The sequence below is a fragment of the Emydura macquarii genome, unplaced genomic scaffold, assembly GCF_026122565.2.
Source record: "Emydura macquarii macquarii isolate MOO-44397 ecotype Brisbane River unplaced genomic scaffold, CSIRO-AGI_Emac_v2 contig_1947, whole genome shotgun sequence".
NCBI lineage: Eukaryota > Metazoa > Chordata > Testudines > Chelidae > Emydura > Emydura macquarii.
In genome coordinates this window covers 2,794,210-2,820,488 of record NW_027132084.1, presented here as the reverse complement: position 1 = coordinate 2,820,488, position 26,279 = coordinate 2,794,210, and the positions used below count along the sequence as shown (strand labels likewise).

At 43.5% G+C, this 26,279-nt stretch overlaps 1 protein-coding gene across 1 annotated transcript in view; it reads left to right on the top strand.

Moving 5' to 3' along the window:
- The window catches only part of TSNARE1 (t-SNARE domain containing 1), a 565,000-nt gene that overhangs the window by 473,674 nt on the left and 65,047 nt on the right, over positions 1-26,279 (top strand). The window contains exon 10 of the mRNA XM_067558348.1: positions 21,933-22,048. Coding sequence (XP_067414449.1) covers positions 21,933-22,028 — 96 coding nt within the window. The 3' untranslated portion in view covers positions 22,029-22,048. The remainder of the gene's footprint in view (positions 1-21,932; positions 22,049-26,279) is intronic.

Here is a 26,279-nt window from a genome sequence, read left to right as displayed (position 1 = left end):
TTAATGCAGAGCTACTAGCTGTCTTGATCTCTGATCTTTTGTCAAACCTTATCTGGATCTCTAGTTTCAAAACTGGGCAGGCAATCTCAGGAGTATTTTCTTTCTCCTGAAATTTTCAATATATCCTGCTTCTTGATGAGGCAGAAATATACTGCTTCTGTCATGGCTTTTCTACTTCTGATCCATCTGAAATGTGAACGCACACAGGCTGCTGCGAAAATGAAAAATAATGGAGGAGAAAATGTTATTCAGATGCTGAAAAACTCATTTGGGCTTATTTTCTCCTAACCAGTTTCTCATCAGTACTGATTAAAAAGTATGTCACTCACATTTAAGCTCAAATCTATCTCTTGTCCCACTCAACCCAACACACTTAGGGCCCAGTTATTCCTTGCTGTAACTCCATTTAGTTGAGGTGCACCAGGGAAACTAGTCCAATACTCTTTGTTACAATTAACTGATTCTGGAAAATTTGGACTTTGAATCTGAGTTTTTGAGAAATGAAATGAACTCAACATCCTTTAAAGGAGCTTCTCTTGCTATTTTTGCTGTGCTCCTCATTTTATGTCTCTATTGCACATTTGAAAGCACTGTGTCACACACATAGCCTTGGGAAGGTGGAACCCTGGTAATGTAAGCTTGTAAATCCATGCTGTGTCATGCTCAGTGCAGAGTTGTGCATTTCTTTACTCTCTCTCACCATATTTATTGTTCTTTCAGAGGCAGATTGTCATGCCTGTTCTCACTTTAATTTACTTACTGGTATTTAGCATTTTGCTGATAACTAGTTCTCATGCTGCAGAGCATCAGCAGCAAAGTGGTAAATGCTTGTAAATTAGTGAAAAATAACATGTCTGGGAGCAAATTGTGCTCTGTAGTTTTAAAAATACTCTGCGTTACAAAGCACTGTGTTTTTTTCTGGAGTCTGCCTTCTGCAACTCTTTGCATTGAAACATATTTGTAATAAGGCTCTTTCTGATGAGGCTAAAGTGCTTTGTTTTTCAGTGTCAGCTGACTGCGTTCCATAGTAAAAGCTGTACCTAGCATCTTTATTAAGAGCTGAATGTAAACAGCTGAAGGCAAGAAGCCATTTGTAGTGCACAACAGACAGTTTTATTTCTCCAACAAACCCAGTAACAATGCACCATATTCTTCAGCACCATTTATTGGCAGTGTCTCTATTAACTATTTTCATATATACAGCTTTCTCTCCTCTGTGGAAAACTCCTGTAACATTTATAACATGGGGATTCACTAAATCCTAACAGCGACTTTACATCATTATTTGATGATATACCATTCTCAGAATAGCTCTTCAAGTGTCTGTGTCACTTATGAGTGCACCGTGGGGTGCAGGGCGGATACTTACCTGGATCAAGACCTGCTGAAGTGTCTGTTTTGTTCTCAAGTGACTGGAGATCTACACTGAGGCTATTATGATCTAACAACTGCTGAGAGTTAAAGGCAATTCATAGAATCAAAGAAGATTAGGATTCGAAGGGACTTCAGAAGATCTTCTAGTCCAACTCCCTGCTCAAAGCAAGACCAAGCCCAACTAAATCTCCCAGCCAGGGCTTAATCAAGCCACATCTTAAAAACCTTCAGGATGGGGATTCCACCACCACCCTAGGTAACCCATTCCAGTGCTTCACCACCCTCCTAGTGACAAAGGTTTTTCCTAATATACAACCTAGACCTCCCCCACTGCAACTTGAGACCATTGCTGCTAGTTCTGTCACCTGCCACCTCTGAGAACAGCCTAGTTCCATCCTTCCTGGAACCCCCTGTCAGGTAGTTAAAGGCTGCTATCAAAACCCCCTCATTCTTCTCTTCTGCATGCTAAACAAGCCTAGTTCCCTTAGCCTCTCCTCATACGTCTTGTGCTCCAGCCCCCTCATCATTTTTGTTGCCCTCCGCTGGACTCTCCCCAATTTGTCCACATTCTTTCTGAAGTGGAGGGCCGAAAACTGGACACAGTACTCCAAATGTGGCCTCATCAGTGCCGAATAGAGGGGAATAATCACTTCCCTAGATCTGCTTGCAATGCTCCTACTAATGCAGCCCAATATGCCGTTAGCCTTCTTGGCAGCAAAGGCACACTGTTGACTCATATCCAGCTTCTTCTCTGTTGTAACCCCCAGGTCCTTTTCTGAAGAACTGCTGCCTAGCCAGTCAGTTCCCCATCTGCAGCAGTGCATGGGATTCTTCCATCCTAAGTGCAGGACTCTGCACTTGTCCTTGTTGAACCTCATCGAATTTATTTTGGCCCAATCCTCCAATTTGACTAGGTAACTCTGTATCCTATCCCTGACCTCCAGGGTATCTACCACTCCCCCCAACTTAGTGTCATCTGCAAACTTAATGAGGGTGCAATCCCCTGCATCCTCCAGATCATTAATGGAGATGTTGAACAAAACCGATGTTGTATTGATAAGAGACAGTCTATTGTTCTATCTCCCATGTGTATGGGATATTTGAAGGAAAATATGGTGTTTTGTGTGTGTGTGTTTGCGCGCACATGTGTTGCTACGTTTTATGCTGCTTTTTCCCAACAAAATTGCCGAGTAACTGCATTGACGTACTGAAGTGTGGTCGGATGGAGATAGGGTTAGAATGGAGGTAGTCCATGGTGACATTTTATTCTTGATCTAACTTTTTATTTGTTCTAGAATTTTTTAATAAATTGTGCATTCAAACATTAACTTCTATGCACAGCCCCACAGGATGGTACTAGAGAGAAACTGTAGAGCTACAAAAGGGATTGAGGCCATCGGTGGGTGAGATCCCTAGTTGATGTGTATCAGAGTAATTCCATTGAAGTCAATGGAGTTGTGCCACATTCTAACCCAGTCCATTCTGCTTCATATAAGATTAAGATAATCAAAGTTAGACCTAGTCAGTACTTGAATAAGAAACCAACAAGGAAAGCACAGAATGCTATAGTAAGTAATGACCGAGTTGGTGGAATTCTTCCTGGGTCACTATTGAATAAGCACATTTATGGTTACGTGCATGGTGCAGGTGTTTTCTTTCAAAGGAGATGTAAAACTAAAGTCCTGATCACATTTAGTCATTAAACATCCAATGGCACTTTTTGCAGGAGTATAGGAGTGTTTGGCCTGCTGTCCTGGGCAAGTTCTGTTTTGGGAAATTGCCATGCTTGAAGACATTTCCTGCCCTAAAGCATTGTCTGCTATTGCTGTGCAATATAAAAATATCTGTTAGAGGTAGGCAGCTACTTTCCAGCCCTAGGAAAAATGAATTCTCAATGTAGTGAATTAGTAAATCACATTGGGGGCCTGGTGCCTTGAAAGAGACTATAGAAATGTCAGCCATTATCATTTGTCATTCTTGCTCTTCTTTCGTCTGGTTTAAAAAGAGCAATATTATATGTCCAAGTCTAGGTTGGTGATTTGATTGATTGCTTCAAGTGAGGCATAGGGATGGCCGAGATATCACCGGGATATGATTTTTTGGGACATTGAGGAATGAGGAGTTCCATAATTTGAAGGCTGTTTCCACAGCCACAAATGGGATTTTGTCTCAGACCCCATTTATGGAAAAGGGAGGCACATCTGCCACGTGGTGTGCAGACGTGGTTCAAAATGGATCATATTTTCTCTGGGAGTAAAAAGCCACTGAGTTCTTTGGTTGGGTCCTGGATGAGGTGTTTGTTCAAGACTTTGGCGTCCTTCCACCTTGCTTGCCATTGATCTTTTAGGGGAAAACTCTGAGTCTTCAAACTCCTGTGCTGCAAGCCAAAAAGATTTTCTGAATTTAAGTTGGAGTCTCGGTATACTATTTAGGTCCTTGGGTATTGGAAACTCCTTGTTCCTTCCTTCAATAAAACTCCTGAAAGATTCTCATGTTGTGATGAATTTGGGTGGGTGGATGAGCAGCAGTGGAAGAAGTCTTGGTTGTAGCATTGATTTTACTCTGGTGTTGAGAATCAACGAGTGATGGGTGGGAGCCATATGTCCAGATGGGTGAGCAGTATTGTGTGGTAGAGTAGACAAGGGTCAGTGAAGAGGTCTGTAGACTTTTTTTCCATCGGCTCTCCAGGTTGATCTTGTCACTTTCTGAATGAGATTTACATGCACCTTTATTTTATCATGGATGTTATTCAAGTGCTGCTGGTATGTAATGCTTTTGTCATGGTCGATGATGTTAAGCAAAACAAAACTGAAAGAACATTAAGGTTGCAAAGTCAAGCACTCAAAAGTTAGGAAATGCCAAAATGAAAGCAGCTTGTGCAATGTTGGCAGCAGTCCCTGACTGATGGGAAGAGCTACTATGTGGAAAGTCCTATTTAAAGCCTGCAACCCTAGGCTGGAGCATGCTCAGGGCAAATGGAATTTGGCAGCTCAAATCTACAAAGAGTCCAGCAAGTCCCTACTGAGCATGTGTGAAAGGAGGTTTTACAGTGGCTCATGACTTAGCCAAATTTAGGTGTGTTTTCACAGAAAATAGCAAAAGACGCATCCCTGATATGGAGAGACTCCCTAGCCAAATTTCAAATACCTTCTCCTACTCAAGGAGACACTCGAACTTCTAATGAAATGTTGTAAGAATTTTAACATTGGCAAAACAATGTATTTTCCCCTAATCTTATTCTCAGAAATGGCTGAACTATATTATCTGAAACTTAAAAATTCAGTCTGAATCTGATGCCCAGCCTGAATGGCTAAATTTTGGCCATGTTATATGCAGCTGAAGACAGGGTTTCATAATAAAAAGCATCAGACAACCTTAACTACAGTGCTACCAGCCCTCTCTATAATATTTTCATGGGAGATTAACAAATTCTAGTAGCCATGAGGAAACTAAGAGGGTGTGGGAAGCTTGAGCAGAGCTACTTCAAATACAAAGTTGCTGGAGAAAGTTATAAATTAGTTCATGAGATACAGATTAATGTCTGGGCTGGGAGGGGATTGAGGAAATAATAAATGGCAGAAAATCAACCCAAGCTGTATCCATCAGGTTGGTGTGGGATGGCCTTTTCCTACTAACAATATGTTATGTTCTTATAAACCAACTGGCTGCTTCCTTCTCATTTCAATACACCAAAAAGCACGTATTAATATTGTTGGCCTTTTATAGCCTCTCTTCAGAAGCAGTGATATTTAATAGCAAATTTATGTTACTTCTTAAAGAAGCTTTACCACAAAGGTCACCAGATTTGGTCAATGTGTTTTAATTTATACACACTTTAAAGGTTATATTCCTCAGTTCCCTTTTAGTAACACAGTTTGTTTATTTACTTATCAGGAGTGATTGTGTACAGCACGACTAAAGGATCTTATACAATGGGATATAATAAAAATAATAATACACTGGAAACCTTTTATTAGGAAATCATTTTTTCATCGTTCAGTTTCACTGTAACCAGAGATTTTAGTAGATACGAGTTCACCAGGGGCCTGATCCTGATGTGTGCACAATGTTCAGGGAAATCACTGGATTTAGATAGATATTGTAATTTATACTTGTATATTTGTTCCTCCTCGCCCCCCACCCCAGAGCACCTGCATAGAATATCTAGAGAATGGTGATATGCTTAGGGGAATACCGAGAAATCCTAACTCATTTTGGTGCGCATCTACTCACCATGAGTAGTCCTGACATGTGGGTAAGTGCTCACCTATATAAAGGTTGCACAATCTAGCCCTTAGATTCTACTATAGATTACATATTAAATGGGCCATCTTACACTGTACGATTTTCCCCTCCTGTAACAAAGGAAACAACTACTTGAAGATCAACGCAGATGAATTTTCATTGCTCAACAGGGACGTTTAAAAAACTCTATCATGGCAACTGCAGACAGTGAATCATAGAATCATAGAATATTAGAGTTGGAAGGGACCTTAGGAGGTCATCTAGTCCAACCCCCTGCTCAAAGCAGGACTAACCTCAGCTATATCATCCCAACCAGGGCTTTGTCAAGCCTCACCTTAAAAACCTCTAAGGATGGAGATTCCACCACCTCCCTAGGTAACCCATTCCAGTGCTTCACCACCCTCCTAGTAAAAAACTTTTTCCTAATGTCCAACTTAGACCTCCCACCCTGCAACTTGAGACTGTTGCTCCTTGTTCGGTCATCTGCCACCACCGAGAACAGCCTAGCCCCATCCTCCCTGGAACCCCCTTTCAGGTAGTTAAAGGCCGCTATCAAATCCCCCCTCACTCTTCTCTTTTGCAGACTAAACAAGCCCAGTTCCCTCAGCCTCTCCTCATAAGTCCTGTGCTCCAGCCCCCTAATCATTTTGGTTGCCCTCCGCTGCACTCTCTCCAACTTGTCCACATCCTTTTTGTAGTGGGGGACCCAAAACTCGACACAATATTCTAAATGCGGCCTCACCAATGCCGAATAGAGGGGAATAATCACTTCCCGTGACCTGCTGGCAATGCCCCTCCTAATGCAGCCCAATATGCCATTAGCCTTCTTGACAACCAGGGCACACTGCTGACTCATATCCAGCTTCTTGTCCACCGTTACCCCCAGGTCCTTTTCTGCAGAGCTGCTGCCCAGCTCGTCGGTCCCCAGTCTATAGCTGTACATGGGATTCTTCCTTCCTAAGTGGAGGACTCTGCACTTGTCCTTGTTGAACCTCAAAATGAATGAGTGTTTTTTTTTAAGTTCACAGTGGTTCTGATAGTTTCAGGACAGAGTTGGGATGCAGGAGACAGAGTTCTCCAGGATGGATAATCCTCAGAGGTTTCTTTTTTTTTTTTTTCCAAGCAATCATTTGTGCTATCCAGAAAGTCTTTTAGTATTACTGGAGTGTTTTTTCAAATTCCTCTCTTCCTTGGTCATCTTTAGCCATTATTTGGCATGATGTGCATAAAATATTCTTGCTAGTGCAAAGCACATGGGATCACTGTAATCTTATTTTCTGCGGAAGAGGGATGGATTCTTCTTCGCTTGACATTAGGGTTCCTTTAAGAATTGTTGTCCAGAAAGTGGGCCGCCATTTCTCCTTCCTGAACTGGGAGAGAGTTACTGTGTCATAAAGCTGAAGTGGTAGGTAAGGTGTACCCCGAGTGTTCACATCTTGAAGAAGAGCAGGAGTGTGAGGAACAAGGGTGAAGTCCTGGAGTAGATTCATAGTGCTCCATGTTATCATAGAATCATAGATGATAAGGGTTGGAAGGGACCTCAGGAGCTCATCTAGTCTAACCCCGAGCTCAAAGCAGGACCAACCCTACCTAAACCATCTCAGCCAGGGCTTTGTCAAACCACACCTTAAAAACCTCTAAGAATGGAGATTCCACCACCTCCCTAGGTAACCCATTGCAGTGCTTCACCACCCTCCTAGTGAAAAGGTTTTTCCTCATATCCAACCCAGACCTCCCCCACTGCAACTTGAGACCATTTCTCCTAGTTCTGTAATTTATTATCACTGAGAACAGCCTAGTTCCATTCTCCCTGGAACCCCCATTCAGGTAGTTGAAGGCTGCTATCAAATCCCCCCTCATTCTTTTCTTTTGCAGACTAAACAAACCTAGTTCCCTCAGCGTCTCCTCATAAGTCATGTGCTCCAGCCCCCTAATCATTTTTGTTGCCCTCTGCTGGACTCTTTCCAGTTTGTCCACATCCTTTCTATAGTGGGGGGGGGGGGGGGAAGGAAACTGGACACAATACTCCAAATGTGGCTTCACCAGTGCTGAATAGAGGGGAATAATCACTTCCCCCAGTCTGCTTGCAATACTCCTTCTAATGCAGCCCAATATGCGATTAGCCTTCTTGGCAATAAGGGCACACTCTTGACTCATCTTTAGCTTCTTGTCCACTGTAACCCCCAGGTCATTTTCTGCAGAACTGCTGCCTAGCCAGTATGTCTCCAGTCTGTAGCAGTGCATGGGATTCTTCCGTCCTAAGTGCAGGACTCTGCACGTCTCATTGGTGAACCAATCCTCTAATTTGTCCAAGTCACTCTGTATCCTATCCCTACCCTCCAGTGTATCTACCACTCCCCCCAACTTAGTGTCATCTGTAAATTTGCTGAGGGTGCAATCCACTCCATCCTCCAGATCATTAATGAAGATGTTGAACAAAACTGGCCCAGCACTGACCCCTGGGGCATTCCGCTTGTTACCGGCTGCCAACTAGACATCAAGCCATTGATCACTACTTGTTGAGCCTGATGACCTAGCAAACTTTCTATCCGTCATATACTCCATTCATCCAACCCATACTTCTTCAGCTTACTGATAAGAATATTGTGGGAGACCATATCAAAACCTTTGCTAAAGCAAAATATATCACGTCCACCACTTTTCCCACATCCACAGAGCCAGTCATCTCATCATAGAAGGTAATCATTTAGGTCAGACATGACTTGCCATGGTGAATCCATGCTGTCTGTTCCTGATCACCTTCCTGTCTTCCAAGTGCCTCAAAATGGATTCCTGGAGGACCTGCTCAATGATTTTTCCAGGTACTGAGGTGTGGTTGATCGGTCTGTAGTTCCCCAGGTTCTCCTGCTTCCCTTTTTTGAAGATGGGCACTATATTTGCCTTTATCTAGTCATCTGGGACCACCCCCAATCACCACAAGTTTTGAAAAATAATGGCCAATGGCTCTGCAATTACATGAGCCAACTCTTCAGCACCCTCAGATGCATCCGGCCTCATGGACTTTGTGTCCTTCATGTGGGTACAAATGATATAGCTAGATTCTCTCTGGAACATATCAAAGGAGACTATGCCAGGCTGGGGAAAGACTATGCCAGGCTAAGGAAATCGAGGCTCAGGTGATCTTCAGATTCTGCCTGTGCCTGGAGGAGGACAAGAAAGGTGTGACAAGATTTTGATGATCAACAGATGGCTCAGGCACTGGTGCTGTAAGGAGGGCTTTGGGATGTATGGCCACTGGGAGGCATTCAAGGACAGAGGACTGTTCTCTTGGGATGGACTTCACCTGAGTAGGGAGGGAAATGCACTTCTAGGATGGAGGCTGGCACAACTGATTAAGAGAGCTTTAAACCAGAGAGTTGGGAGTGATGGTTGGGAGATACCCAGGTAATTTCCATTCCTGATTTTAGCATTGAGAGGGAGGAAAATCAAGTAAGAAAGGACACAGCAGTGGGGAGCAGAATGGACATTAAGAGGAAGGGTAGTGTAGATACCAGTCTAATAAGCAATATTGGCAGTAGAATGACTATGCCAAATCAGGTAAGGAATGTGAGTGAAGCCAAACCGCAAAAATTAAGATGTTTGTATACCAATGCGAGAAGCCTGGGTAACAAAAGGGAGGAACTAGAGCTACTGGTAGAGGAAGTAGGAATAACAGAAACATGAAGGAATAGTGGTCGTGACTGTTGTACAAGTATTGAAGAGTATGTGCTGTTTAGGAAAGATAGATACAAAGGCAAAGGTGGTGGAATAGTGTTGTATATCAATGCTGAGCTAGACTGTAAAGAAATTAGAAGTGATGGAATTGATAAGACAGAGTCTGTCTGGGTAAAAATCACACTGGGGAAGAAAACTACTAGAGTTTCCCCTGGGATAGTGCTTGGGGTGTGCTACAGACCACCGGGATATGACTTGGACATAGATAAAGACCTCTCTAAGGCTTTGAATGAAGTAAATACTACAGGGAACTGTGATTATGGGAGACTTTAACTTCCCAGATATAGACTGGAGGACAAGTGCTAGTAATAATAATAGGGCCCAGATTTTCCTGTATGTAATAACTGACAGATTCCTTCACCAAATAGATACTGAACCAACAAGAGAAGATGCAATGTTAGATTTGGTATTGGTGAGTAGTGAGGACCTTACAGAAGAGCTGGTTGAAGGGGACAACCTTGGTTCGGGCAACCATGAGCTAATTCAGTTCAAACTAAATGGAAGGATAAACAGAAATAGGTCTGTGACTAGGCTCTTTGACTTCAAAAGGGCTAACTTTAAAAAATTAAGGGAATTAGTTGGGGAAGTGGAGTGGACTGAAGAACTCATGGATCTAAAGCTGAAGGAGGCTTGGAATTTCTTCAGGTCAAAGTTGCAGGAACTATCTGAAGCCTGCATCCCAAGGAAGGGGAAAAAATTCATAGGCAAGAATTGTAGACCAAACTGGATGAGTAAGCATCTCATACAGGTGATTAAGAGAAAACAGAAGGCCTATCAGAAGTGGAAGATGGGAGGAATCAGCAAGGAAAGCTACCTCTTGGAGATCAGAACATGTAGAGGTAAAATGAGAAATGCCAAAAGCCAAGTAGACCTGGACCTTGCAAATGGAATTAAAACCAATAGTAAAAGGTTCTATAGCCATATAAATAGGAAGAAAACCAATAGGAAGAAAGAAGTGGGACCACTAAGCACTGAGAATGGGGTGGACCTGGGTGTATTGGTTGATCACAGGATGACTATGAGCCACCAATGTGATGTAGCCGTGAAAAAAGCTAATGCAGTCATAGGATGCATCAGACAAGGTATTTCCAGTAGAGATAGGAACCTGTTCCTTCAGCACAGGTGTTAGTACCGGTATAGAAGACATTTGTGAGACCTCATGTGGAATACTGTGTGCAGTTCTGGTCCCCTGTAAGACAGGCTCCTGCCCGGTCTAGTCCTGGTGGCCCTTCCTCGGGCCCAGGCTCAGAGGAAGGCCACTGCACCTTCCTATATCAAAGGGGAATGTTAGTGCTTGCAGGCTTTCGCCCGGCCCCCAGGCAGGGCGGGCAAGCAAGGAGTCTTTCGCCCTGGCCCTCAGGCAGGGCGGGCGAGCAAGGAGCAGTGACCTCGAGTCAAGTGGGCGGTAGACGCTATTCGCTCTTTAGGGTTGGCAAGGATCGGGGGGAGGGGAGGGAGACGCAGGCCCACCCAACTCCACTGCGTCCCAGCCCAGGGCCCTAGCAGTAGCACTCAGTCGGCGGGGCTCCTGCCGCAACACGCCGACTGGGCTTACCCCTATTACAGCCACACCTCTGGCTGTCCCTGGGCTTCTTCCTCCCCGTATTCCCCGGTACCTGCGTCCGCCAGTTCCTCCGGGTCGCCGGGATACACTGCCCGGAGTAGACCAGTCAGTCCCTCTTCGTCCACGGGGGGTAGAGTGGGAAGCTCCTCGGCGAGGGGCAGCTTCTCCAGATCGCAGGGCTGGGGGTAGGGTTCAGCCTCCGGCAACTCCTCCAGGTCTGGTCCTGCCTCCAGGGGTTGAGTGTCCGGCAGCTCCTCCAAGTCTGGACCAGCTTCTGGGCAGAACTCCCAGCTCTCCGGTTCAGGGGGCTCGTCCCAGTCGCTGCCTCAGCCAGTCAAGTGGGCCCGGAGGCCCGATCCAGGCCTTAGAGGTGGGCCGCCGGGGTCGCTCCTGGGGCCTCAAGGCCGGGAGAGGGTTACCTGGGGCGGAGGCCTGGCGTGGTTCGGCCCTTCGCTGCAACCAGCGAGTCAGTACGTCTGGCTCCGGCGGCAGCCTTCTTTCTTCTGAGCTACAGGGCCTGCTTTTTATGGCTGCCGTCCTCCCTGAGGCCCCGCCCCCCTGCTGCCGGGTTGGCTGTCTGGCAGGACCTATCGGTGGCCAGCTATCCGGTTGCTGGGCAGACTGTGCTGCCGGCCTGTCTAGGATCTGATCAGGTGCTTGCGGCCCTTCCTCAGGCCCAGGCTCAGAGGAAGGCCACTGCGCCTTCCTACATCCCCCATGTTTAACAAAGGTGAATTCAAACTGGAACTGTGCGGAGAAGGGCAACTAGGATGATCCGTGGAATTGAAAACCTGCCTTATGAGAGGAGACTTAAAGAGCGTGGTTTGTTTAGCCTAACCAAAAGAAGACTGAGGGGAGATATGATTGCTCTCTATAAATACATCAGAGGGATAAATACCAAGGGGGAAAGGAATTATTTAAGTTCAGCACCAGTGTGGACACAAGAACTAATGGATATAAACTGGCTATCAGGAAGTTTAGGCTTGAAATTAGATGCAGGTTTCTAACCATCAGAGGAGTAAAGTTCTGGAATAACCTTCCAAGGGGAGTAATGGAGGCAAAAAACCTAGCTGGCTTCAAAACTGAGCTTGATAGCTATATGGAGGAGATGGTATCATGGGACAGCCTTGTTTGGCAATTGACTGATCTTTGACTACTGGTGGTAGATATGCCAATGGTCTTTGAAGGCATGTTAGATGGAGTTGGTTCTGAGTTACTACAGAGAATTCTTTCTTGGGTGTCTGGCTGGTGAGTCTTGCCCACATGCTCAGAGTTTAACTGATCTCCATATTCGGAGTCGGAAAGGAATTTTCCCCAAGCACAGATTGGTAAAGGCTCTGGGGGTTTTTAGCCTTTCTCTGTAGCACAGGGCATGGCTCACTTGCTGGTGGATTCTCTGCATGGTCTTTAAACCATGATTTGAGGACTTTAATAACTCAGTCATAGATCAGAGGTTTATTACAGGAGTTGGAGGGTGAGGTTCTGTGACCTGCATTGTGCAGGAAGTCAGACTAGATTATCATATTGGTGCCTTCTGACCTTAGAGTCTATGAGTCTATGAGTTTCTGAGACTTGTGCATATCCAGTCTTTCTAAATAGTCCTGAACCTGTTCTTTCAGCACTGAGGGCTGCTCATTGCCTCCCCATTCTGTGCTGCCCAGCGTACAGAACACTCCTTTCCTTTGCCACCTTTATCCCTATTCCCGGCATACCCATGATACGAAGGAAAGATAGGAACAATAGGAATATGGCTCCATCAGGAGCAAATTAATTACCTTAAAATGAAAAGGAAATCCTACAAAATGTGGAAACACGGACAAATTACTAAGGATAAGTACAAAAGAATAGCACAAGGATGTAAGGATAAAATCAGAAAAGTTAAGGCACAAAATAAATTAGACCTAGCTAGGGACATAAAAGGCAGTAAGAAGAGGTTCTATGCACATGTTAAGAGCAAGAGAAAGAGGAAAGAAAGTCTCGACCTCTACTCAAAGGGGAAGGAGAGCTAATAACTGATGACATCAAGAAGGCTGATGTATTTAATGTCTATTTTGCTTCCATCTTCACTAAAAAGGTCAATCGTGAGGTGCTTAAAAACAATGGGAAAGGAACACAAGGCAAAATGGGGAAAGAATAGGTTAAAGAATATGTAAATAAATTAGATTATTTCAAATCAGTAGGGTCTGCATGAAATTCCTCCCAGGGTACTTAAGGAACTAACTGAAGCAGTCTTGGAACCTTTAGTGATTATCTTTAAAAACTTGTGGAGGATGCGTGAAGAGAAGGGCAAACATGGTACGTATCCTTAAAAGGGGGAATATAAAGGGCCTGGGAAACTATAGATCAGTCAGCCTAACTTTGATATCAGGACAGATTCTGGAAGAAATTATTAAACAATCACTTTGTGAGCATCTAGGGGACAATGAAATTGTAAGTAATGACAAATCCATGGTGGCAAAAAACAAATCTTGCCAAACCAACCCAACGTCCTTCTTTGACAAAGTTACTGACCTAGTGTATGGGGGAGGCTGTAGACATAATATATGTTGATTTTAGTGAGGCTTTTGACCCATTCCCACATGACATTCTCATAAGCAAATTAGGGAAATGTGGTCTACATGAAATTATTATAATGTGGGTGAGCAACGAGGGGGTTACTTTACAATTCTTTGATCCATAACAGTATGTAAATGTATACATTTCCAGCAACTCCCCATAGACCCATATTTGGTTACATTGACACCTATAAAATGAATTTTAACAGCTACATAATGAATATAATTATACCCGCCTGTTTGTTGTTTACAGGATTACCATACAGAGGACAGGCACATCACCTTAAAACCTATATATTTTACACTAACATTCTTTGAAGTAAAGGCATGTCAGGTGGAGAGGGAAGATAATGCTTTCTTCCCACCAAAAGGCCTTGCACAGAAATAGCCATAGGTATTTTATTAACCTCATTCCCAGCACAGATGGCCAGGAAGGGAGGAAAAGAAGAAAAAGATAACAGACTCTAACTAGAATTCACACCAATTAACAGAAACAAGCTTTGCCCTTGTCTTGACCCCATTCCCTATAGCTTAGGCCTGACCAGTTGTCCAGCTTTAACTCTTTACTCTCCTACAACATCAAGCTGGGCCAAGCTGCAAGCATTTTGGAGGACAGGATTAGCATTTGAAATGACCATGACAAATTGGAGAACTGGTCTGAAATGAAAAAAATTAAATTCAACAAAGATAAATACAAAGTACTACACTTAGGAAAGAAAAAATCAGTTGAACAACTACAAAATGGCAAATAGGCTAGGTGATAGTACTGGGGATTATAGTGGATCACAAATTGAATATAAGTCAGAAATATAATGCAGCTGCAAACGTCTGCATTCCATTTATAGAAGTGTCACATGAAAGACATGGGAGGTAATTGCCCTCTTCTACTCAGCACTGGTGAAGCCTCAGATGGAATACTGGGTCCCCCTCTGTGCACCACACCTCAAGAAAGTTGTGGACAAATGGGAGAGCGAATCCAGAGCAGAGCAACAAAAATGATGAAAGGTTTAGAAAACCTGACCCAAGAGAAAAGGTTAAGAAAACTGGGCATGTTTAGTCCTGAGAAAAGAAGACTGAGAAGGGACCTGATAATAGTCTTCAAATAAGTTAAAGGGTGTTATAAAGACAGTGGTGACCAGTTCTCCATGTCCATTGAAGATAGGACATGGCATAAGGAGTTTAATCTGCAACTCTGGAGATTTAGGTTCGCTATTAGGAAAAGCTTTCTAACCCTAAGGATAGTTAAGTTATGGAATAGGCTTCCAAGGGAGGTTGTGGAATCTCCGTCACTGGAAGTTTTTAAGAACAGGTTAGACAAACAGCTGTCAAGGATAGTCTAGGTTTACTGTGTCCTGCCTCAGTGCAGACAGCTGGACCAGATGACCTCTCAAGGTCCCTTCCAGCCCTCCATTTCTATGATTCATCCCAAGCAAGCTTTTGAAACTCTTAGCAACAAAGACATTTTCTTTTGCCCTTGCAACTGTGTTTTTTAAAGGATTTTCAGGATGTAACTCACTCCTCTGGGCCCAGTGCCTCAACAGCTTTTAATGGTTCTAATTGCTTAACTATCTGTTGTGGCATAATTAAAAGACTTTTAGCATTTCACTTCCCTCACACAGATAAATAGATTCCAGGCTGTAGGATGTGACCTACAGCATCTTCTGTTGAACATTAAGGCAAAGGATTCTTTCAGGCTCGCAGAACATCCACCCCTCCTGTCACTATTCAGTACTTTCCACTCATGTCCCTAAATAGCATCACTGACACCTTCCCTGCTGTTTGGTCTTCTCTGTTTCAATTATGTACTGAAAGGTCACTGTCATGCTTAAAACATGTCCTTACCTATAACATGTTACTAATAAATCCTGAGGTTAGATCAAAAATAACTTCTGAAATCTGTTATTTCTTACAGGTTTGTTTTTGGGGTTTTTTGCATTTTTTCCCCTCATCTTGTGCCATCAAAATATTTTAGAGTTTCATCTAGCACATCTTGCATGATACCAGAAACAGCAATTGAATTAGGCTCAAAAACACATTGGACCAGAAGCACACTTAGTGCACACAAGTGTGTGTCCAGAGGATCCGACGCCAGCTGAGGATCTGGCCCATCTGCTCACCAGACTAATTCAGGTGGTGCAGGTAGTGCTGCCTATAGTTAAGGTTGCTCAACATTTTCCATTATAAGGCCCTGTTTTCAGTTGCTTAAACTTTGCCAAACTTAAACAATTCAGGCAGAAGTTTTCTGTGATGGGCATCTGCCTAAAGATGTTTATTTGGCCTGGTTCTTGGCTTGCTGTTTGGTATTTGGTTTAGTTTGTTTAAAATGATTCAGCCATCTTCAAGAACAAGATTAGGGGGGGAAATGTGGTATTTTCCCATGTTACAAATTCTTAATACTGTTTTGTTGAGAAGCTGTAGTGCCTTTATGCTTTAGAACAGTGATTTGAAATTTGGCAGGGGGATTGCATTAGTATCAGGGATGTGCAGTTTGCCATTCTAGTGAAAATTTGGCTGAATTATAAACCTCTGAAAAATTTTAAGTTGCACATGCTCAGTGGATGTTAAATTTAGTGGCAGCTAAATTCTCTGAAGATTCCATCTGCACTGAGCATGCTGCACCCCCTTACAGCTGCTACATGAAAACTGGACTGCACATGGCTCACAGAACTACTGAGTATGCTCCATCCTGGGGCTCCAGGAGCTGAGCTGCAGGATTTTTCCTGAAATTGGTCCTCCAGGCAGTCAAGGAGTGCAGGCACAGGAACTGAAAGCAGGAAGACTTGTCTCTCCTGTGCTTTCAATGCACCCCCGAGGCAGCCTGGAGGAGAATAAGGAAGACGCTGACTGGAATGTTGCGGTGGAGGCAGAGGGGGCGTTGCAGGAGCTGTAGGATGGGAAGGAGTATGGTGTGAGGAGGAGGTCGGGCAGGAGATGGGATGAGGGGAGTGAAGTTGATTGGAGCTGTACTTTGAACATATAAAGCATTATAAAAATGTTAATTTCACTGAAAAATCAGGCCCTTGGTGTCTCAGGTTGGGTGCCCAAGATCAGTGGAGCATTCTGAAAATGTTGGCATCAGTCTTTCTGTGCCTCAGTTCCTTGTCTGTAAAATGGACATAGCATCCACCTCGCACCTCACAAGGATGTTGCGATGATACATTTATTAACTTTTGTGACCCACTCTATTACTGTAGTGAGGCAGGCTCATGAGGCAATTCATCATTTTGTGTTCAGCGCAGGGTTCGGATGGTGTGAGGTAAGCCAGGCCTGGGGCTACCTATGGAATGTGAAGGAGAAAAAGAAATATTGAATAACTATGTATTTAGTGAATGGGGTGGGGGTCCTGTGGGAAAAAATAGTATGGATCACGTAATGCATACGCACAAGGGGGTGAAGTATGGTTGCACAGGCAACCTTAATTCTGCCATTTCATAACTATTCAGTGCTTAACTTTGCAATTTTTCTGCTATAGTTTTCTTTTCAGATGCAATGTGTTCATGGGTTAGCACAATCCTACATCGTTCATGTTGCAAATGGGGATCTATCGGAACCCAGACCCCCTGATTCCTGGTAGAACAGTCCAATGCAAGACCTTTTAGGATGGTCAAGGGGAAAGGAATGGGGCAAAGGATAACAGAGTAAATAAAGGGATTCCGAAGGATGCTCCTAAAGAAGAGTAAGTCACATGCAGCGTGTATATCAGGAAAAAGGAGATGCAGGAAATTGTGTGCTGGGGAATCTTTGGGTCGGGACTGAACATTAGATTCCATGCATGCAATCCTGGCACCCTTGAAGTCAAATGGCAGGTTTGCCATTGACTTCAGTGGGGATAAGATTTCACCACAGGTCTTTGATCATGAAGTCTGTCGCTCAGTCCTTGATGAGGCTCAATGGCCTGAAATAGACTGAATGTTATTTCGTTTGGTTACCTGCATTATGGATTAAAGAGCCACCTTAAAAAAGAAGGAATTGGCCTGAAAAAGTAATTGCAGCTTTCATTTCTGTGTTGCATTTACAGAAAGGTGAATTGCTGATGTTCCCAAGTGGCTGAGTGCTGTGTGGTGCAAGACCTATGGGGAGCCTGCCTTTCCTCTCTAACCAAATGGAGGTCAATGGCATTGGCTCCTTTACAGCAGAATCGATAATAAAAATACAAAGATTTCCTTGACAAATTGGCTCTTTTGTGTTCTTTCCATTACAGCCTCCAGCATAACAGATAGTGAAAGAAGCAGTTAGGAAACTGGCATTCAGTAAGCTTCTAAGCTAGCCAGTGCCATGCTGATACTGTTAGAAGAAAAGAGAACATCTTTGTCAGTCTAATGGAGAAGGCACAAGGTCTTCGCTTAAATCATTGCTGATTGGGCTTAATAGCACTGATCTCAGCTATTTCCAAAGTCAGGTTCTCACTCAAACGACTCCAGCCTCTGAAGTCATGCTAAACTGTGTCAGCTCTGATCAGTGCTGAAAAATCCTTCATGGAAAGCACAGATGCTGCAGGAGCTGGAGCTGTTGGGGTAGCAGGTGATATTCCTGTCTACTAATAGGTATTGAATCAAAGACGATTGCATGTGATAGGTGGTAATGTACTGATAGAGGTGTCATCTTCTGGATGTAAAACTGGCATGCTCATGTATCCTTGGAGACCAAAAATCGATTATGCTTTTTTTTGAAGAGCAACAGAGTTAATTCTAGTGCCATAGCCATATTCTAGTTTGGGTATTTATATTCTGCTTGCCAAAAGACCTCTTGCAATTTCATTTGGGTATTATATTCTTCACTTCCTTTCCTGAGCTATTGTTAAATGTTTCTGTTCCTAGTGAACAGCTGGTGAGTTCTGTCCCCAGAGGTGGCTGCATTTTGTGGCATGTGAAGGGATTCCGGTATATGGCATTACAATTGTAAAATTCCTGTAAATGCTTCTGGATAAAAGGTGGTATATGAATGCAACATATGCATGCATCAAATATATTACTTAGCAATAGTGCCCTACTTGGGTATTCCATGTTATGCTAAGATTTCTGCATGGAGATTGAAATACAGACTCAAAGTGCAAACTGTCTTTGCAATAGAATAAACATTTGCCTTAATGAAAAATGAAAGAAAGTGATGAGGAATTAAAAGGACACTGCTGTAATGCCTAAAACAGGCAATAGAAGTGTGTAGGCGAGACATGCTAAACCCATAAAGTAGTGGTATAAAGAGTACAGGATTCATTATTGTAATTTGTCATCCAGGATAGAACTTATAAAATGTTAAGTTAAATATTAGGCTAAACTTTATGGCCCTGCTCCTCCACTACCTTACACCTCTGTGTAGCCATTCTGATGTGGTCATGTTTTTCACTCACATTGCAATAGTGAAAATTGGGAAATTGGGCTCGGCAACTCCAAGACCAGTTAAACAGCCTAGCCTGGATAATTGTGGAATTCCCATTGAAGGTGATATTTAAGGCCTTTGAAACTCACTGTTAGCAATGTTTGAGAAAAATGAAGTCAATTCTGCTCTAAGCTAAATGACCCGCTAGTATCCTAGTACTTATGCAAAAGAGTCTGTTTTTTAGAACCAGACAAGAACTAGTTGTTTCAGGATAATCTATGCGATTTTAAGCAGAGGCGGTTCTCCCTCATTGACTTGGAATTACTTAAGGCTAAAGGTAAACAAAAAGATGCGGCAGGCCCTTTATCTCATGTGCTCAGCTCTTCAGAACATATTTGATTAAGTTCCCTCTTGGAAATGAAGGTTAAGTCATTGAAAAGAGAAATCAGTACCTTAAGAGGTGGAAAAATTAGTTATAATTATAGAGGATGATGATGGGAAGGACCAGGCCCCACTGGTTTTCTCACTTTGATCATGGCAAGTTGACTGAGACACATACGCCAACATGATCATAATGGATGCTCCCCACTCAGAACTTGGGAGGAAAATGAAAATCCATCTATGTTTCTTTCCATTGTGCCTGAGGGAGAATTCTGTATCAAAACACGCATGAGAAATTATGTATAGTTAAAGCAGCTAATACTAACTAAACCTTCAGTATTGTATGAGTCATTGTAAGTTGGATGAAGGAAAGGAGACCAAGGTTGACCACTTCTACCATGTTTTAGCCACTAGAGAGAGGTCACTAGGGAACCTCAGCATTTTTATTCAAGTTCTCTAATAACTGATATTAAAAAAAAAAACAGAGAAACAAAACAACATCAACATTCAAGTGTATTGATGGCACTGAAATGCAAAACATGGGTTCTTCTGTATTCCAGGGCCCCATCGAATCCAGTGTTCACAAGCTATGTACTATGGGCCTGATGGTCCAGAGAGTGAGGTCACTGGAGGAATAGAGAGTGAGGAATTTGGGCACTTGTAGGGGAAATGGGTCCATGAGATGATCCCTGTCATAAATAATAATATATAAATAATTGGAGAATCATTGGTCTACTTTTAAATTATACCAAATGCAATTTATTTTGGATATGTATAAAGCAATGATGCTGTGAGCAAAGAACCTAGGGGAATTTGTGCTGACTAGGAAGGTGTTTAAAGCATTGACCAGGAAAGAAAATGGATGACAGCTCTCAAATTAGCTGACTCCTTTATCCTAAAGTGCTGCTGTAGCTGTAAGAAAGGACTGTAGATAGGTGTAGTTGCTTGATTATGCCTATTTGTTATTATCTGGGTAGGCGGGTACAGGACTGGAGGTAAGTGCTCACTCGCTCTTGCTGGCTCTCACAGTGAGTGGCATTATACTGTGTGAGCTATATCGAGGCGCTCATTTAACGTGCTTTTATATAGTGCATCCAAGAAAGAGCTTTGATTAAAAGTGTACCCATGATTCCAATGGACATGTGGGTGTTCCATTATTCTATCTAGTTAAACAAGGAGTAAAGGAATTGCCTGATGAGAGAGAGAGTTTATAAATAGATAAAGGCCATATTACAGCTGTGAAAGATACTGGGTAAACCTAGAACATAAGAATGGCCACACTGGGTCAGACCAATGTTCCATCTAGCCCAGTATTCTGTCTTGCTACAGTGGCCGGTGTCAAATGCTTCAGAGGGAATGAACAGAACTGGGTGATTATCTAGTGATCCATCCCCTATGTCAAGTCCCAGCTTCTAGAAATCAGAGGTTTAGGGACACCCAGGGCATGGGGTTACATCCCTGACCATCTTGGCTAATAGACATTGGTGGACCAATCCTCCAGGAACTTATCTTCTTTTTTTAACCTAGTCATACTTTTGGCCTTCATGACATCCCCTGGCAATGAGTTCTACAGGATGACTGTACATTGTGTGAAGAAATACTTCCTTATATTTGTTTTAAACCTGCTGCCTGTTAATTTCATTGGGAGACTCTTGTGTTATGTAAAGGGGTAAATAACACTTCCTCATTCACTTTCTCCACACCATTCATGATTTTACAGTCCTCTAAGATATTCCCCCTTAGTCGTCTTTTTTCTAAAATGAATAGTCCCAATCTTTTTAATCTCTCCTCATGTGGAAGCTGTTTCGTATCCCTAATCATTTTTGTTGACCACCTCTGTCCTTTTTCCAATTCTAATATATCTTTTTTGAGATGGGGTAACCAGAACTGCACACAGTATTCAAGGTGTGGGCATTCCATGAATTATATACTGGCTTTATGGTATTTTCTATCTTATTATCTATCCCTTTCCTAATGGTTCCTAACATTCTGTTAGCTTTTTTGACTGCTGCTGCACATTGAGCAGATGTTTTCAGAGAACTCTCCACAATGACTGCAAGTTCTCCTTTTTGAGTGGTGGCAGGTACTGTCATTTAGACCCCATCATTTTGTATGTATAGTTGGGATTATGTTTTCTAATGTGCATTCCTTTGCATTTATCAACATTGAATTTCATCTGCCATTTTATTGCCCGATTACCTCATTTGCTTATGCTTAGCCAAAAGTGGACATCAAGGTTAAAACTTCAAGGAGCCAAAATTTGGCTCTTAACCTTAATCTGCATGGAAATCAGAGTACTTGGATGCTGAAAGCATCTTTGCCTGCCTATGAAATGGTCTGTATTTTTGCTTGGCTGGAACTAATTACAAATTTGTGCTGAGACAGACTCTTCCACTGGCAGTAGGAAGGTAGTCTTCATGCCTTTCCCCAACCAACTAGCCCTGTCCAAAGCCCTCACGTAAAGTGAAGGCAATAAGTCAGTGTCAGCAGATGATGGCCTGAATGGGAAGATTAGTGGGTGACGAATGTGGCTGCGAGTTTCAAAGGGAGGATTTTCCCTGAGGAGGGTTGTTGGGGATTGCACAGAAGGGTGGATCTGCACTGAAGAAAAGGCATATCTTCTGTTGCCTAGCATCCTGCATGTGACTCAGCCACTCCTGGAAGTGGAGATCAATGGGTAGTGATATTTCTTCACAAACGTTCTCTGCGGCATCCCATGACCACATACATGTATTTATTTCTGTTTCTTTTTTCTCTCTTAGCAACGAGCCAGGAAGATGAAGTGCTGCCTTCTCTCTGCCAGTCTCGCCGTTCTGCTGGTTGTCGTCGTAATTATTGCCGTCTCAGTCAAACACTGATCCCGCTGAGATTTCTACAGGTGGGAGTTTGTATCTGACTCTTTATCATGTGATATGGATGAGGGCTGGGATAAGTGGGTGGCTCAGGGATCTGGTGATGACTAGAGTGGTGTATCTCTAATTTGCTGGTTCAGATCCAGCCCTCGGAAGTTAGATGTGATACTCATCGCCCTCTAAAGGCTGCTGGAGGGTCTCAGTGAAATGTGTGAGTGTTCATAGTCCAATTCTCAGTAGACCCGGGGAAACTTGCATTGCTCTTTTCTATTCTGCACCCTGCTTTGAAGAAATAGAGGCACTCAGACTCCAGTGCAGTCTTCCTGATCTCTTTCACTAACTTCCTAGGCATGCCAAAGCCTGTACGATGTCTGGGCCAGACTGAGACAGGCCCTGGGTGTGCTTGCAAAAATCTCCCCTCCACTTGAGCAGCCATGCCTCCTGCCTCCTTCCCTATCAGGGGGAACCACGGATAGACCCTGCAGAGTGTAAACGCCTTAATCACACTGAGCTGCCCAAGGGACACATCCCTTCCTGAGGCACCAGCCCTCCCCACACTCCTCCTGGTTCAGCTGGCTCTTCATTGCCCTCCAAACAGGGGTTTGTCTACGTACCACAATTTATCTCTACCTTTTTTTTTTGTCCTGCACAATTTATTTATCTCTCACGCATATAAACAAACTCCACAGGCCAGATTCAGATCAGTTATGCCGGTGTAAATGTGACATAACTCCAATGACTTGAATGGCATTACTCTGGATTTACACTTGTATGTCTGAAAGCAAAATCCAATCCCATGTGCTAATTTATGTGAATATGTAGTGAAGTTAGGGGTGCATAAACTCAAACATCCTCAGCTCCTGGAAATCACAAATCACATCTACCCCTGGCTAAACCTGGAAGCATATAAGGCCTATTAGGGAATGTCTACACAGTAAAGAAAAACCTGAGGCTGGCCCGTACCAGCTGACGGGCTCGCCAGGCTCGGGCTGTGGTAGTGTTCCATTTCTGTGTAGAGGTCTGGGCGTGGGCTGGAGCCCAGGCTAGAGGACCCTTCAAGGTGGGAGGGTCCCAGAGTTTGGGCTCTAGCCTGAACCCAGAAGTCTATACAGTAATGAAACAGCTCCACAAGCCCAAGTCAGCTAATGCAGCCAGCCGTGAGTTTTTCTTTGCTGTGTAGACAGCCCCTGAGTCCCACTTTATTTTTAATCCATTAGATTGGTGCAGTCACAGAGCCAGAATAATCTAATGATAATGAAAAGTCCAGCAGGAAAATGAGAATTAATCTTCTTTCAGAATTTAATGTGCTTGGGGAGGGGATCCTAATGACTCAGTACAACCCTAGGAAAAAACTAAGCACTCAGTTTTCCTGTCATCCTTCCGTGGTTGAACAACTCATGACCTAGTGCATAAAACACCAGTTACTCAACAGCAGCACCAATTAAAAAATCTGCACTGGATTATGTTGGATTCAGTTTTATTTCATCTCAGGTGAAACAAACACCAACATGGTGATGTAATTATATCTGACCACTTTTCATCCAGAAGGATCCCCAAATGCTGTACAAACTACTCATTTATATATAGGTATCACTTTACTCACCTTTAAGGAGACATGCGTCAGCTGCTTTTCCCATTCACAGCAGTTCTGAACAATAATTCAAGGCAAAAACTGAAGTATCTAATTGAGAAACAGAAAGTAAAAACTCCAGTTTGAGTGAGGCTAGGACACTGAGGCTATGTTTACACTGGCGGTGGCAAAATCGCCACCGCCAGATCCATCTTTCACGATCGATTGAGCGGTCAGTGAGACCCACTCAATCGATGAGAGAGTCGACTTAATAAGTCCACCTCCTCAACTAGCGTAGCGCTGAGCCGACGGGAACGCTTTTCCCGTCAGCTCAGCGCAATGTGAACAGCGCGCAGAAGCAGTCAATGGGAGTTACGCAAACTACTCTGTGTAATTTGCGTAACTCTTGTCGACTGCTGCCGAATTTCCAGGTAAGTGTGAACAAGCCCTAAGACTATCATCCCTAGACTTAAAAAATGTGCCATGAGATCTATAATGATGATCTATAATCTATAATGATGACAGCTGGTTAGCATTTGTACATTTCATCAAGGAGAGGATACAGCATAGTGCCCCTGAGTCTTTGCTGGACCATTGGTTTATTGCTGAATCAGAGGGAAATGAACTACTTGCTAAATCACTTTTAATTTTTCTCCCATCCTGGAACCAACCAGGCCAAATATCTCTAGGTTTCAAGTTCACATCCCAGGATGAAATACCTGAATGTCACCACACTGGGAGTCCCCAGACCCAAGTGATCATGTTTTGGACCTAGCTGATGATTAATTTATAGTAGATTTTTTTAAAATAATGATTTTAAGCAACCTTGATACTTACCCCAAAATAAACAACAAAATAAACAAAAGTTCTTATTACAAGAAAAAAGCAGGTTGTTCTTTCACAAATCAGAGGTGAAGACATACAGCAATCCATCCCTTTCATAAGATTCATCGTTTGTTACTTGAAAAATAAACAAGAGAGGGCTCTTCTTGTGAATTTCCTAAGTAACCATCGGTTACTTGTGGTGCCATTGATTCTTCAGCTCAATGCACGTAGAGGGACCAGCTGTTCTTATGAAATCTCCAAGCCATATCCTAAGTATGTCACTTCCTACCCTGAGGCATTCTTGACTGAGGATGAAGAGAAAAGCATCCAATGCATTGAGGACATGGAGAAACTCCTGGAGATGTATGTCTGTTTGTTTGTTTCCACCTCCAGGACTATGAAGTAACCAGGCATTTTGGAGTCAAATTGCTCATCATGTAGCCATGTTGCAGCTGCTCTTTTACCCATTCTGGTATAAGTCACTGAACATCTTAAAGGAACAGTATTTTGGTATTGGCCTAGAAATTTCCCTATCTTAACAATGCCTTGTTTTATTATTGCTGGAATTCCTGATCACAGGTCCCCTGATGGGTGTTGCACACTTGGAGTTTGTCCCAGTAGACGAGAGGGTCGCTGAGATGAGATTTTGGGTCTCAGAGAGAAAAACCCTGACCGCTGCGCGTTTACATGCCTAATGGCAGTTCAGAGTACTCAGCCTTTTTGGAGGTGTTGGGATTCATGCTCGATAGAGTGGCACCTACCAATTCTGTCATTCTACTGGGAGATTTCAATGCCCACTTGGGGAATAATGGAGATACCTAGAGGGAAGTGATTGGGAGGAACAGCCTCCCTGATCTGGACGTGAAAGATGAGCTGTTCATGGACTTCTGTCCATAATGAATATCATGTTCAAACATAAGGTTGCTCATAAATGTAACTGGTATGAGAGCCCTGGGCCAAAGATTAATGATCGACTTTATAATTGTTTCATCGGACCTAAGAGTGTATGTTCTGGACACCTGGGTGAAGAGAGGAGCAGAGCTGTGAACTGATCACTATTTGGTGGTGAGTTGGATCCAATGCCCGGGTTGCCAGCTGGATAGACACAGAAGGCCCAAACAATCATTGTGGGTGGTCTGGGAACATCTCATGGAGGATCCTGTGAGGAAAGATTTCAATCCCCACTTCCAGAAGAACTTCTCCTGCATGCCAGGCAAGTTCATGGACATTCAGTCCAAGTGGACCATGTTCAGGGCCTCAGAGGTGTTCTGGCAAACCATCGTCACCTTAAGAGGGGTTGGTGGGACATTGCCCAAGCAGTTCTCAGCAAGTTTGGTGAAATGCTGACCGTGACTGAGAAGATTGTTGGAGGTGGAAAGAGCACTTTGAGGAACTCTTCAACCCAATGGACGCACCCTCCTTTCAGGAGGCAGTTCCGGAAACCCTGGTGGGATCAGATCTATTTCTATTGTTGAGGTCACTGCGACAGTAAAGTGCCTTCACAGTGGTAAGATAGAAGGTGGAGATGAGATTCACTTAGAGATGTTGAAATCAGTGGACAATGGTGAGGTGCTGTGATTAACACACCTCTTCAATGTTGCATGGGAGGTGGACACATTGCCTCAGGATTGGCAAACGGGGGTGGTGGTCCCAATCTTTAAGAAAGAGGACCAGAGGATGTGTTCCAACTACAGGGGGATCACACACCTCAGCCTCCCTGGCAAAGCCTATGCCAAGGTGTTGAATTGGAGGCAACGCCCATTAGTTGAACCTCGGATTCTGGAGGAACAATGCGGTTTCCATCCCAGATGTGGAATAATGGACCAGCTCTTTGCTCTCTCACAGATACTCGAGGGATTGTG